This window comes from Orussus abietinus, unplaced genomic scaffold (assembly GCF_000612105.2).
Source record: "Orussus abietinus isolate OABI.00-Male unplaced genomic scaffold, Oabi_2.0 scaffold23, whole genome shotgun sequence".
NCBI classification, from domain to species: domain Eukaryota; kingdom Metazoa; phylum Arthropoda; class Insecta; order Hymenoptera; family Orussidae; genus Orussus; species Orussus abietinus.
Window position 1 is genome coordinate 476,777 of NW_019394258.1, and position 13,324 is coordinate 490,100.

The window sequence follows — 13,324 nt, forward strand, 5'->3', positions numbered from 1 at the left end:
CGAAAGTGTCGCCTATCGGTCATTGGCCACTTCGCCTTTGACTCCAAACCGCGTTCCCCAGGGAATCAAAATTTATCGCCCCAGTCCCCCCGGTCCAGTTGATCGCTCATCTCGATGGGTCGCCATCTCCCCTCTTTCCCTTCCACCCTGCCGAAAATGGCCACCCGCCATCCTCGCCTGGAGGAGCTGGTCGCACTTCGTCAGGATATCCAAAAAGCAGGAAGGAAGGTCTAGAAAAATAAAAGAAGACCCTCCTCGTGACCCGGGGACACCATTACCACCCGCCTCGAGGAGCTGCTCATACTTTTCCATTAAACTCTCCTCGGGCCGAAACTTCCTCCCTTATCCCCTAACAAAGTGCAGCCAAAGTCGGCATCGACGCTTAAGACGTCACCGTTCTCCGAGGTCGATAGGGGAGAGGTCTCCTCTTGTTCCTTTTTTCTATCTCGAGGACCCCCCGCAGCCTCCCATCCATCAAGGCGCGAGATGAGCCTTACCCCATTGCGAGTTTCGTCCTCCCTGTTTATCGGTCCCCCCTCTTTCCGCGACTTTTCCCGATCCCTCTTTTAGTCTAACTTTTCGTAGCTTTTCAGATCTTTTCTTCAAATCTCCTCGGATCTTTTTAGAGCTCAGGAAAGAGCGACTCTATCCTTGCTCCGAGGAGGAACCGGCGATTTTCTGTATCCGAGCGGCCAGGCCCGAAAATTGGCCGGCCTCTCTATTTTTCCTCCTCTCTCCCCTTCTTCCCTCCTCCCGGTTTTTTGCACCCCTCGGGGAGGGTGAGGATAAAAAACGGGAGGCGAAACCGCCTGCACCGGACGCGGCGTCATTATTTCTATCCTTCGGAGGATGCACCCACCCATTATCGTTATACTACCCGCGCGCGTCTCTTCTCGTCTCGTCTCGTCCCGTTCGGGATCTCCGCTCTCCGGGGGAGAAAAGGAGAGAGACGAGATCGCCTTTGTCTCTTGGCTCCCCTGGAAGGGAGTCGCCTCCCGTCTCGCTTCGCTTAGAATCGTTTCTTTCGCGGATGCGAGCACGATCGCCTCCGAGGGGGAGGGATCGAGGGGGGCGAAAGTGCCCCCCGTTTGAGAAGCCAGTCGAGATTGGTCGCGCCGCTTCTCTGCGCGATGGCGTGATTTGAATTTTCACTTTCCCTTTTTCTTTTCCTCCGCCCTAAACACAAATCGGACATCATTTTTCCTCCCTTCGAGTTCCCTTGAATTTTTTTTTCTCATGAAAAGTCAGATGTACATTTTTTGCACTATTCTTTTCTATTATCATCGTTTGGCAGAAGGTACCGGTCTTGGATAAAATCTGACGTCTTTTTCTGGATTAGATTTTTTTTTCTTCCCGCGGCGTTGAGAATATCGATCTTCGGAGCAGGTGGAGGGGATGAAGATACCTCTTTCTTCTTTTCTTTCCTCTTCTCTCCTCTTCTAGGTGTTCTTACTTAATCTTGAAGCGAAACGGAGAGAGCCCTCGTGGCACTCCGTAGAGACTGACGACTCGTCTCCTCTTCTCTCGTCTCCTCTCGTCTCCTCTCGTCTTCTCTCGTCTCCTCTCGTCTCCTCTCGTCTCCTCTCCTCTCAGCTCGTCTCGTCTCGTCTCGTCTCGTCGGAGAGACACGTCCTCGCGATAGGACTTCGTTACGCCTCCCCTACGAGGGGCGCTCCATCAACCCCCGGCACGGCCATGTCGTTCGCACATCCCCCGGATAGAGGGAATTCCCTCGTAAAGATTAACCCGAGACGGCCGTAAATTTCCGTAAATTCCGCAATTAACGGAAATAATCGCGACATCCGCTAAATAGATTTTCCCCATCACATGCTCATCGTCTTAATTCCACTCGATCGCGTTTCCGCAATTTCTTCCGTCGAGGAGGGGAACCATTGGCAATTGGCCGGTAATTTGTCGTCAATACGCAACACGTGTACGCAGGGCAACGCTTCAGGTTCCCGGAAGGCGATTACGGGTGCGAGTACGACGACTGCGTTAGGGCTCGAACGCGGCGTTCCCTCCTTCGGCTTTTCCATTTTTCTCCCCTTTTCTTCATTTTTCTTTTTCCCCCTCCTCTTTCTAATGGCTTCCGCGAAGCGAAAATTGGAAGATTGCCGCGCGCCGCGTTATAGCGAGAGATCGATCCCCCGCTACGAGAAAACGTACTTTCCCTCGTTATATACCCCCGCGGTGTTTTCGCGAAGTCGTTAGGCCCCATTGCACCCTCGCATCCGGCGATTTGCGAGGAAATCGCCGATCGGCCGACTGCTCGTCGCGGAAAATCCGCGGGTCCCCCCGACTCGTTTTTCTCATCCTCCGTCAAAAAAAGGGACCCCCGTAAATTCCACATACTCGAATATTCAAAGTGGCATTAAAATTGAGGTAATATCGAGAAATAATAAAATTCACCCTCTACGGGCTACCCTTTCGAAAATGAAATTAATATCAATGCCCGGTGAGGAAGAAAAAAAATATGCTGCTTGATAATTGAAATAATTGTCTCTTGCAATTATGTACATTATATATATTTGTTTCAGCCACCTAGTAGTCTTCTCTCGGGGTGGGGGAAATTTTGAAAGCTTCTCGGAGACAGCTCGGGGACGCGTCTTTTTAGACTGGTGGGAAGAAAAAGATGGCCGCCGGACGGGGTAATTTCTCGGCGGTAATTCCTTCTCGGAAGTGGAGGAACACGCGAGCCCTCCTCTACGTGTTACATTTTGACGACAAACTATCGGGGAATGGCCAATTTCGGGAGACATACGACGCACCCCTTGTCCCCCTGGACCCGCGGGCTGTACGCCGGATCTCCTTAACGCGTGTAAGTGGTCATTACGCCGGCTCCATTCTGCGTTCATGAACCGGTTCGACAGTTCCTCCTTCCTTTTTCTCCCGTTCCGTCGAGTCCTCCCGGGACCGACAATACTTCCCGCAACATTGTCGACTCTCGGCCCCTCCCTACATCCATGCAATCCGGGAGGGAGAAATTACAGCCCCGTAAATCCGTCGACCGGCATCGGACCGCTCACATCCAAGATGGAGCAAGTGGCAAAAGTAATTGCCAAAAAAATCTCCCCTACGATTCGGGATACATTACAATATTATTATTCTGTGTACCAGAAAAAGAAAAAAAAAAAGTGTTTCCTTCATTTTACAAGTACCGCATGTACCGTACTCGAGATTCCCTTTATTTCCGGCTTAATTTCCGCTTTCTGTCGGAAAAGAAATGCTTTTTTAAGTCTAATTTCAATCCGAGGGAGGGCGCAATCTGTAGAAACTCGCCGAATTTAATATTTCTCTCTTTTTCTTTTTTTTTCTTTTTCATCTTTTTCAATGCTCTTCCGCGTTCGATCATCTCTGCTGTGGAGGGTGTTCTTCGCGGGGGGCGGCGATAACTCCCGACGAAATATCCTCCGAAAGGCCGGGGAAGGAGGATGACCGTGTGGTCGTCCGTAACAACGATCCTCCCGAAGCACCAGTCGTTACACGGCGTCCTCTATGGCCGTCGTGTGCCGGGTTAACGACCATTTTGCGGCTCCCATGTCGGCCGATGTAGACGCGGGGACCGAGGACCTCCTCCGCTGCGCGGACGCGACGAGGCCCTCGCGCGCTGCATCCTCAGCGTACCCCTGACTTGGCTCGGTGCGCCTAGATGCACCTAGATGCAGCGCCCGAGGTCGTGCACTTCTGGTTAAACGGGTTCCCGGGTAGCTTTTTGTCCCTACGAGCTTATCATAAGTTAGTTTCCCTACGTCCCTCGGAGTTCCCCGAAGGTGGGGCAAGAAATTCGAGGCGGTGCGTCCGCGCTCTCCGATTAATAAGACCCTGGAAGGTACTATACACTTTTCACCTCAATCTCCGCGGTAAATCGTAACATAATTAACGCGGTTCTTATCACCGATATTCAATCCCTATACGCGCACCGCGATTCTCATTCGCGTAAAACCACCACCTGCGAAATCATTTCTTAACTCAAGGGATAATTATTTCACTGAAGTAATTTTCTTTTTCCTCTCAATGGACAAAATGTTAATTTGACTTTTTTTTTTTTTTTTTTAAGGAATAGTCATTTGATTCAGGGGAATTCTTTTTCCTCGGTCTTGGGACATAGTATAGGGTGAGAGAACGGGAAGAATTTAATGTCTGAATGTCTTGGATGAAATTTATTTATTTTTTTTTTTTTCTTAGCTTTTTCTTCGCAATGTGCGTTCGGTCGGGTGTTCGCTCGACTGCGGAATTTGCTCTTGTCGCTCGCGTGCAGAAATTGTCGGCAGTCGGGCGAGCGTTAAACGCGAACGCATCGGGATAGGTTGCGTGACGGTGTGTATTACCGAGGGGTCTAAGCCCGACGATCGCTTTCGTCGGATACCGAGAATCGCAATTACCGATCGATCGCACCTACGCCGAGGCGTTCTCGTGTCCCCAATTTTTTCCTCGCCCTCTTTTCCTCCGATTTTCCTCGCCGCGCCGCGAGGGCTCTCCGTGATAACGCGATTTGGGAATCCTTTTAATGTCGTAATTGCGTACACTGTTAAAAAAAGAAAAAAATTATAATTTCATAACATTTTCGTTGGAAGTCTTATTCACACGTGGTACGCTAATTTTATAACATATTTTCAAATAATACGTATGACATATATTAGAAACTTAGTATGTGTAACATATTCGTAATATATGTTATCAATTCGTGTCGATCGGTACTTCATTTTAAACGTTTTCTCTGCAGACAAACAATAGACGATTTTAGAGACAGCCCGCCTTAAACGCCGAAAAAAGATATCTTTTTGCCATTATCGAACTTGGAACTCACGGAAAAGTGGCAAGTACGCTGTCCATGATTTAAAATATCCTTTGAGTACTTTTCCCCACTCAAGAATCTCGTTACAATGCTTCTCCGGCAGTACCACCGATACTTGTTATCTTTAATAAATAAAGAAATTTGTTTAAAAATAAACCTACGTGAACGATCATAAGATTGGAAGCTCGTATAAGAAATTTACAAACAGTGCGTACCAAATGACTTTGAAATATCCAATTTGTAATTATTCTCCGGAATTTCAGAAAATTACAACACGGAGTTCATGAAATTATACATTCACTTAGAATTTTCTAATAAATGTGTTCAAATTCGCTGTTAAGACACTAAATTTATAATTATACCGCAATCTTATGTACCAAAAGTGTATGAGTTTTATGAATTCTTTTTTAACAGTGTAAAAGCCGAGGATGCACGCAACCTGTCGCGCATCGCGTGTCGAGTTTGTGCAACGAGCAAGTGTGTTGCAATTCCCGGCTACGCGCGAGAATTTTTCCCGGCGAGTTTGCACGCAGGGTGCACCGTTGCATCCGAGACAGACACCTTGTTAACATATAATTGTCCAATATCACGTATAGCGGGATTTGACGATTTAAGGTGAAGTGAAACACGTCGAGTAACTTGATCGACGTGGATAAAGAAGATTCATCTAAATGCCTACGTTGCCAATGTTCGTTTTTATATCGACGGCTGTGTCGAATTATATTGGATATTGTACCAAATGGCATACTCCACCTGTCGTTTTCGTACAATAAATATCAAGGAATCGAAGTAAATCTCCAGAAATCCTCTGGATTCGTGCTTTCTGGGGCCCTAATTGACTGCAGAGGGACCCCCTGCGCCATCTGTGATTTCCAGGTCAATTAAATTTTCACTCCGAGACCTCGTATTACCATCGTTTTAGCATAGAAGCGCATACAACACTTTTTTTGCCTTTATCCCGTTCAAATGCGAGTTTATCGATTACCAGAGTGTTCTAAATTCTCGTAAAATTGTCCTGACCCTTTCGTTTCTCATATCAGAGCCTTCGATAATTGTATATGGATCGAAATATGAGAGCTCGACGCCATTTTGGTTCTGGTCTGGGCAGAATTAAAAAATTTTTTCCAAAATCCAAATTTTGAACGTGTCAGGACAAATCTTAGATGATCAGGAGTGACGTGTCAAAGTTTCGGACAGTTTGGTCTAATACCCTTGAAAAAAAAAATTGTACTGGTGGAATTTTTCACTCGCAATGGTGCACTTTTTTATGCCAATTCTCTTTTCGAGGGGGAGTTTCCTTCCTTGGAGTCTGTCGAGAGTCTCGGGCGGTTCTTTTAGCCGGAAAAGTGGGAAATCGATTCCCGGGGAAAGTCAATCGCGAGGAAACCGACACGGGGACGAGACGGCGACAGTTTAATGCGCGACGCGAGAAATTGGATTTTCCAAAAGAGTGGAACCCGGAGAGAAAGAGAGTAGGACTTGGTGAAAGGATAGGATGTCGATTTCTGCGACACGTGCCTCGGTTATTTGCCATTCGCGAAAAGAATGGGAGGAGGACTCTCCGAGTCTTACAGGGCGGAAAGGACGAAAAGCTGTGTCCGATTTTGGAGTGGCAAGAAAAATCCCCTCGAAAAGTACCCATTGACATTGTCCTACGCTAAATAGCCAGATAAGAAATTTTGTTATTCATTAATTAAACTCCCGAAATTAATTCCAATCTCAAGTTAGTCAACGATTTCACTCGGGAGAAGATCCAAGGTGGAACGGTCTGATTGAAATAATAAGAAAAAAAAAAGAAAAATGTTCATAACTGGATGGATCTAGGGATATTAGCTTCGTATCGGGCTGATGGATCAAACGAGCTTCTGGATTGAGATGTCGGTGTTCAATGACGTGTAGACGGGATTTTCCTGCCGCTGATAAATTCGGATGATGGAGCTAGAAGTGGTGGTTATACGGCGTTGCTCCTCATGCAAAGGCACTAAATGCTAACGAGTATGCCGTTCATTTTGCGGTAAACAGGGGTAACAAAGTGAAGAGGCTGATGGCACGTAACAACTTTTTGCCGGTAAGGCCTCAATTATAGGTGTTTCTATGAGCCCCCTCTTGGCGTGCCCCGGGTTCCCGCAACCTGTGCCACATCTCTCGAGTGTTTCTGCCTTTCTTGCGACCAAACCGACTGCCCCTCGGTGGAAGTATCGGTTTACCTTTCGAAACAACGGAATTCACCTGCTGATCGCACTTAGAACGTGTCACAAGGCGGTACCAGCTGCCATGAAGCGCGCCAGTCTCTTGATCTATATTAAAAAAAAATACATAAAGGAAATCACATCTCCCGCGGGCATTTTGTTTCGCTATTCGGTAGATCGTATCTTAAAAGCGTCGCGGGAGATCCGTCGAAGGATCCGATCCTGCGGGATATCTGTCTCCTCAGGGTGTCGCCTTAAGTCGAAAAGAGCCCTTGTGGATGCTTTCATTTTCCTGGGAATTTTTCTTCGAGTCTCATCGCCGTTTTCTCGGTTTTCCAGGTACAAGGACAACCGAGCTTATCCCTGGCCAGGTGGGGAGAGCCACTTCATCCTGTATCCTGAAAGTGCGAACCAGACCATCTACACCCAAGAGGTGAGGGCCTCGGATGCTGGCCGCTACTCCTGCCAAGCCAGAAACGACACGACCACTCTGGAGGGTGACATCACCCTCGCGGTTCTAGGTAAATACCGAAAATTAACCCCCACGATATAAAACATGCCCACTCTCATTAATGAACCTTAAATTCTTGAGAACACCAACGAAATTACCTCCAGGAATACCATTCACTGGGGTGACGCGAATTACAATCAAGTACTTAAGGTGATATGAAAGTGTGATATACGTACATAACAAGAAGTCAAAATATTTATATAATTTTTTGCCAAACTGAGTGCACCGAATTATCGGAAACATTAACACGTGATTATGGAGGCCCTGAAGAATAACCCGCTGCTCATGAAATTTCTATTTTCGAAAAAAAAAAAAAAGAAAACGCGTTGTTCATTAGAGCCTCCATAGTCACGTGTTAAAGTTTTAGATAATTTGTTGCACCCAGTTTAGAGATGAGTTTTATAAATAATTGACTTTTTCGTATTTATATATCACATTTTTATATCACCTTGAAATTCCAGTTTCGGTCATTTCTCCGAGGGCATAGGAGTACCTAAATCGGGGGCATCTTCTTCATGGGGTCCCATGGCCTTGGCCCGTTCTTCGGCATGCGGCCCATGAGGTTGAAACCGCGAACGGGGCTGGCACTCTTCTGCAATTAACATGACAGCCAGGATCATCCGGGGATCCGCTTTGCATCTCTCCGTACCGCAATTGCGAAATCGGAGATTGCGGTTGCGGCCGCGGAACTTCCGAAAGGACCTCAGATATCCGCGTCCCTTTGATCCTGGACGGCTTTCCCAGGACCCGGCTCGAGATCCCATTCCCCCACCCTAGACCAACCCCTGGGGATAATTAATTAATGACTAATTTAATCGGACCTCCCCAGGTTAATTTCTTTTTCCCACGCTTTTCCACGGTTCCTTCCCGTCCTCTCGTCTTTTCCCCGGTCTATGGGGAATCTCCTTAACCCTGAATTTTATCAGCGCTTCCACCCTGGTGCACCTCATCGCTCGTGAATATTCATACTCATCCGTCTAGGGGGATGCTCAACACTTAGACACGTTAATCCGCTGTCCCATGTTATCGCGCCTCGTTGCGTTTCCGCGGAAACCCCGGCGGAACGACCGCACGTTGAATGCCCGCGATTCGGGGGACGGAAACGCCGAGCGGGGAAAAGCGGAATCGCGCCGACTAGGCGGAATCCACGACCGAGAAAAATTGTTGACAAGGTCTTTGGCATGCAAATGAACGGGGGTTCCCCTCTAGTTTTTCGATTCTATCCTTTCCCTTTCCAAGCCGCCTTGATTTTTTTTCTTCCGCGCATTTCCTTTCTTTTTCTTTCCACCCTCAAATCGTCCATTCTCGCGATTCCGAGTTTTCGACTCCGTTCAGGAATTTCAATAATGCAGATCCCCGTACATTCGTTTCGTACCCCGGGACCAGGAAACGCGGAAACGACGAGTCGTTGCCACGCGGAACGAGGAGTGGGGCTGTAAACCGGGAAAATCGGGTTTACGTCCATCGGGGGTGCGTTTTAGCGCGTGTAAACTCGCCGCCCGATCCGAGCCTTCGGGAGGAAGTGGCAAGGGGCTCTCGTTAAAGTGAATTTACATTATTCTTTTTTTTCTTCTCCGTCTGCCTCGCGTAGAAATTTGCCATTCTTCATTTTCTTATCGCCCTAAGACTCGCTCGGAAGGAGATGAAATTCCCATCTTTATTTTTATCACTATTTATTCAATCGGCGCCTACTCGATGGCTCGTCTTATTTAATCAGATCATTAAAAATGGTTATTAAATGTGCAGAGGATCCCAGAGGAGTTGAATTTTCATTAGACATTTTTCTCACCCTCGACACGTGTCGGGGACTAATCACGCGCTAAAACGTGGAACGAGGCCGCGGATTACGCCTTCTCGCATAATCTTAACTCGAGTTTGTTTTTCCGTTTTATTGGTAATAATCATTAAACCGTGCCCATCGAGTGCTGGTTAACGCGACAGGAATGCCATGGGAATACGTATACGTATTCCCCTCGTCATTCCTGTGTGTCGAGTCAAGACTGCGCAATCGCGTTCCTGCGAAAATACGGCTCATAAAGGTGGCAGTAATCTCTTGGACTTGGCTTTAATTAGAACTAATTCTCACATACGTGATGCCTCCCAATTCGCGAGCGCTTTTTGCCTCCCTTTTCATCTCGCCCGGTAGTGACATAAAGCTTGAGCGCTCTAGAGAGCTTTTTCAACTGCCTATATTTTTCAATACATCTATATATAATTATTATTTATTAATAAATCAATTTATCCTCCAACGGGATTTCGTATGTATAGAGGGGATTTTTATGACATAAAAATCGGGCGATGCCTCGCAATTGGCACGAGTTAGGTGAGACCGGTATCTTGTGCATCGTGGCAATGTTTTAAGATTTAACGGCGAAGTCGAGTTTGACAGCTGTCAGGTCGACCGACGCCACGTGGGTCTCATGGGGTCTTCTTTACGACGACGCCTCGTCACCTCGGGGCCCCTCGTTGATGGACTCCTCTCCCTCGGTTCACTTTCTTTTTCGGCGTACATATTTATGGGTTCTTCGTCGCGACTTCTTCTGCCTCGCTTAACTCTCTCTCTACTCCTTATACGAGGTTTACGACTTATTTACGAGACCGGCCGTCACTTACCCGAGTTATGCGCCGATCCCGTCGCCGTTGATTCCCAAGTCGCCCGGGGTCGTCCCGTGAAACTTTTCCATATATTTTCCCCTTCATCGTGCCCTTCCACCCCCGTAAAAAAATTACTCATTAAATTCGTACAAATTTTTCATTCATGAATTTGAAAACATCCCCGCGAGGTACAACCCAGCCCGGGCGTTGGGCGATGAACCGAAGGGATCGCGTCGGATCTATGGCAATAATTATTAATGATCATTGAAATACTTTAAGTAAGGTCCATTTGCATGCATGGGAGGGAAGGTTTGCGGGAGTTAAATGGCGCGTCCGATCGGCCGATTTATCGGAGGCTGAGAGACCTTGTCCTTGGAAGCAGGATGCTCTTCGGGTTTGCGGGAGAGATCGGGGCCTTGGAGAGATCCTGGACCTCGGACGAGACGTTTCCTTGGATCCTGCCTTTTCTCCGGTGGTTTAGGACCCGCCATGTCGAGGCCATGTCTCGACGGACGTCCAGACGGCCAAAGAGAGCAAGACCTCCGCTAAACGGATTCGGCTCCATTAGGTGGACCACGAGCAAACACCGGGGGACCATGATCAATGGGCTCTAAAAACCGATATTCCTCCATTTACGTGGTAATCTTATTTCCATCACGGGCCCATAAATTCCCATCGGACCTGCCGGGCCCGAGATAGTCCTCACCCATTCGACAAAGTGGACGCCGTCGGTGCCGAAGATCCGCCACCTCGTTTGTTCCGTCCAACATAATGTACTTTAACGACTCGTTTATGATCACGTCGGTGACACCTTGCCGGAGATCGCAACCTCGGGCCTCGTTGCCTTCCTGGCAAGGCTCGTTAAACGGCCTCGTAAGGGGCCGTTTAACGCGCGAGTTTACCTGCGAGATTGGCACCCTGTTCCTCTTCGAGCTCCTCTTCGGGGCCCTCTTCGAGCAGCCTCTCGATTCCTGTACACGGTGTCCCAGAACTGGAAGTTGACGAAATTTCCGAGAGATAACTCTTTTCTCGAGTTTTCCCCCCAAGGATTATTTACCGAGTTATTCAGGATTAAGGTGAAGTGAAACACGTCGAGTAACTTGATCGACGTCGATAAAGAAGATTCTTCTAAATGCCTACGTTGCCGATGTTCCTTTTTATATTGACAAAATTTCTGATTTTTTCAAAAATCCAAATTTTGAATGCGTCAGGACAATTTTTAGATGATCAGGAGTGATGTGTCAAAGTTTCGGACATTTTGGTCTAATACCCTTTAAAAAAAGTGTTGTATTCGAATCGAGTGATTTGAAGGGGATTTCAGATGTCACACGTTGGACGAGGCTGGGAAAAGGCGGAAGTGACGCGCACAGATTTCTTTTTCTCTTTTTTTTTCTTGTTTTTTTTTTTCGGAAAATCGATTTTGAGACACCTGGAATTGGGATGCTGAATTTTGCCTCCGACTTCGAATGCGCTGTTACTTGAGATGAATGGGAAGATTTAACGAGAGACGCGATTTGAGATGTCGAGGGCCCTCCCCGTGGAAAAGATCGAAGCACTCGATGCCGCTTGGAGAATTTCCTTGGATTTCCTTTTCCCCTCTTTGGTCGTCTCAAAGGGCGGAGGTGGGCTCAAGAGGTGGAGGACAGGGTGGAGAAGTAAGAGAAGAGACTTAAACCGGTAAAGAACCGTCCTGGAGTTCGACGGTCGCCATCCTGCCGTCGCCGTGATCGCTTAACTGTCTCGGTGTCGCCTTTTTATCACGAGCTTATCGGCGCTTCCATTTCCCCCCCCTTTCCGCCATGTTTACCTCTCGAATTTCTAAACACCCTTCAATGACAAACCCTACGAGAAAGGAATTATTTCAAACCATATTTTATATATCTTCTCACCTTTGCTTTTATCACCTGACCAATTAAATCGTTAGGTCGCGAGAAATGTAATTGTTGACCGGTCTTACGTCTCGATTAATTTCTTGGATATATGGCGGAGAAATTAGACTCGATAACGCTGATAGGCTTAATTCGATGTAAAGGACAAATTGATTTCTCGTGTACTCGTTGCACTCGTCGCGCGACTTATGGCCGGTAATGCTCGACGGCTAACGACTTAATAAGCACTCCTGCGAACTCGTTACTCTAACGATACGTTCCTCTAATATAAACATAATATTAGATAATTAACGGGCAACGCTCACGTGGGCGGCTCGGCGAGAATTGATAAACGAGTGCCGAACAAACCTGCGCAATTTGCGCGGGCGACCGTGGAAATTGGGAATAACGCCTCGCGGCCCGCAATTAATTTTACGCGGGGTTTGCGGACATTTCGCACGCACTTTGTGCGTTTAACCTCTTGACCCGACCTTCGTTATCGGCGACTCCATCTTTCATCGCGAGAATTGCGGCTTAAGATTATTAACATAGAAGGAATGAACAAAACTCCCAACGATAAAGGGAAAAATCAAGTATGACCTTCGGGTACTCTCGCGAAACGCCTCATAACCTAAAAAGGAAATTTCTGAAAAATCAGAAAAATTTCAGAAGACCCATCATTTTTATTCAGATCGGGGGATTTAATAAGGAGGGTGTTCGAGGGCTTTTTATTTGTCCTTTGGGTACTTGGGAGGTATTACGTGGTTCATGTGCATCCGTTATCAGTGACGCAAGATACAGATCTATCATTTTTATTCAGATCGGGGGATTTAATAAGGAGGGTGTTCGAGGGCTTTTTATTTGTCCTTTGGGTACTTGGGAAGTATTAAGTGGTTCATGTGCATCCGTTATCAGTGACGTAAGATACAGATCAACCACCGATAAGCCCCATAATGTGTTAACCGGACGCGCGGGTGCATCCGTCATCTCGTACTCGTAATTGCAGTCAGTGCCCCTTGTGGGTTATGCATTACGCGGGTGTACGCGAGACCGGCAGTATGGATGCAGTTAGTGCTACAATTGCATTATCTCGAACACACGACCCGCTCCGGGACGGTCGGAAGCGATTTCAAGATTATACGACGACCCCCCGCGAAGCCGCGACTCGTGCTCCAAAAAAAAAAAAAAGGAACAATAAATCGTCCGGAGGATTATTACAATTTTTACTGTCAACACTCGCCGCTTTATTGTCAAATAAATTAGATTTTCCAAATGTAGCATTATATCCATATCAGGAAAAATAATATTAAACTTGACTTTGCTCTAAATTTTGATAATTCCATTTCGGGTATCAATTCCAATTTTT

General features: G+C 47.1%; 1 protein-coding gene across 1 annotated transcript in view; it reads left to right on the forward strand.

Annotated features, from left to right (window-relative positions):
• The window catches only part of LOC105696709 (single Ig IL-1-related receptor), a 71,143-nt gene that overhangs the window by 34,707 nt on the left and 23,112 nt on the right, over positions 1–13,324 (forward strand). The window contains exon 2 of the mRNA XM_012419404.2: positions 7,324–7,505. Within this exon, the coding sequence (XP_012274827.1) occupies positions 7,324–7,505 (182 nt within the window). The remainder of the gene's footprint in view (positions 1–7,323; positions 7,506–13,324) is intronic.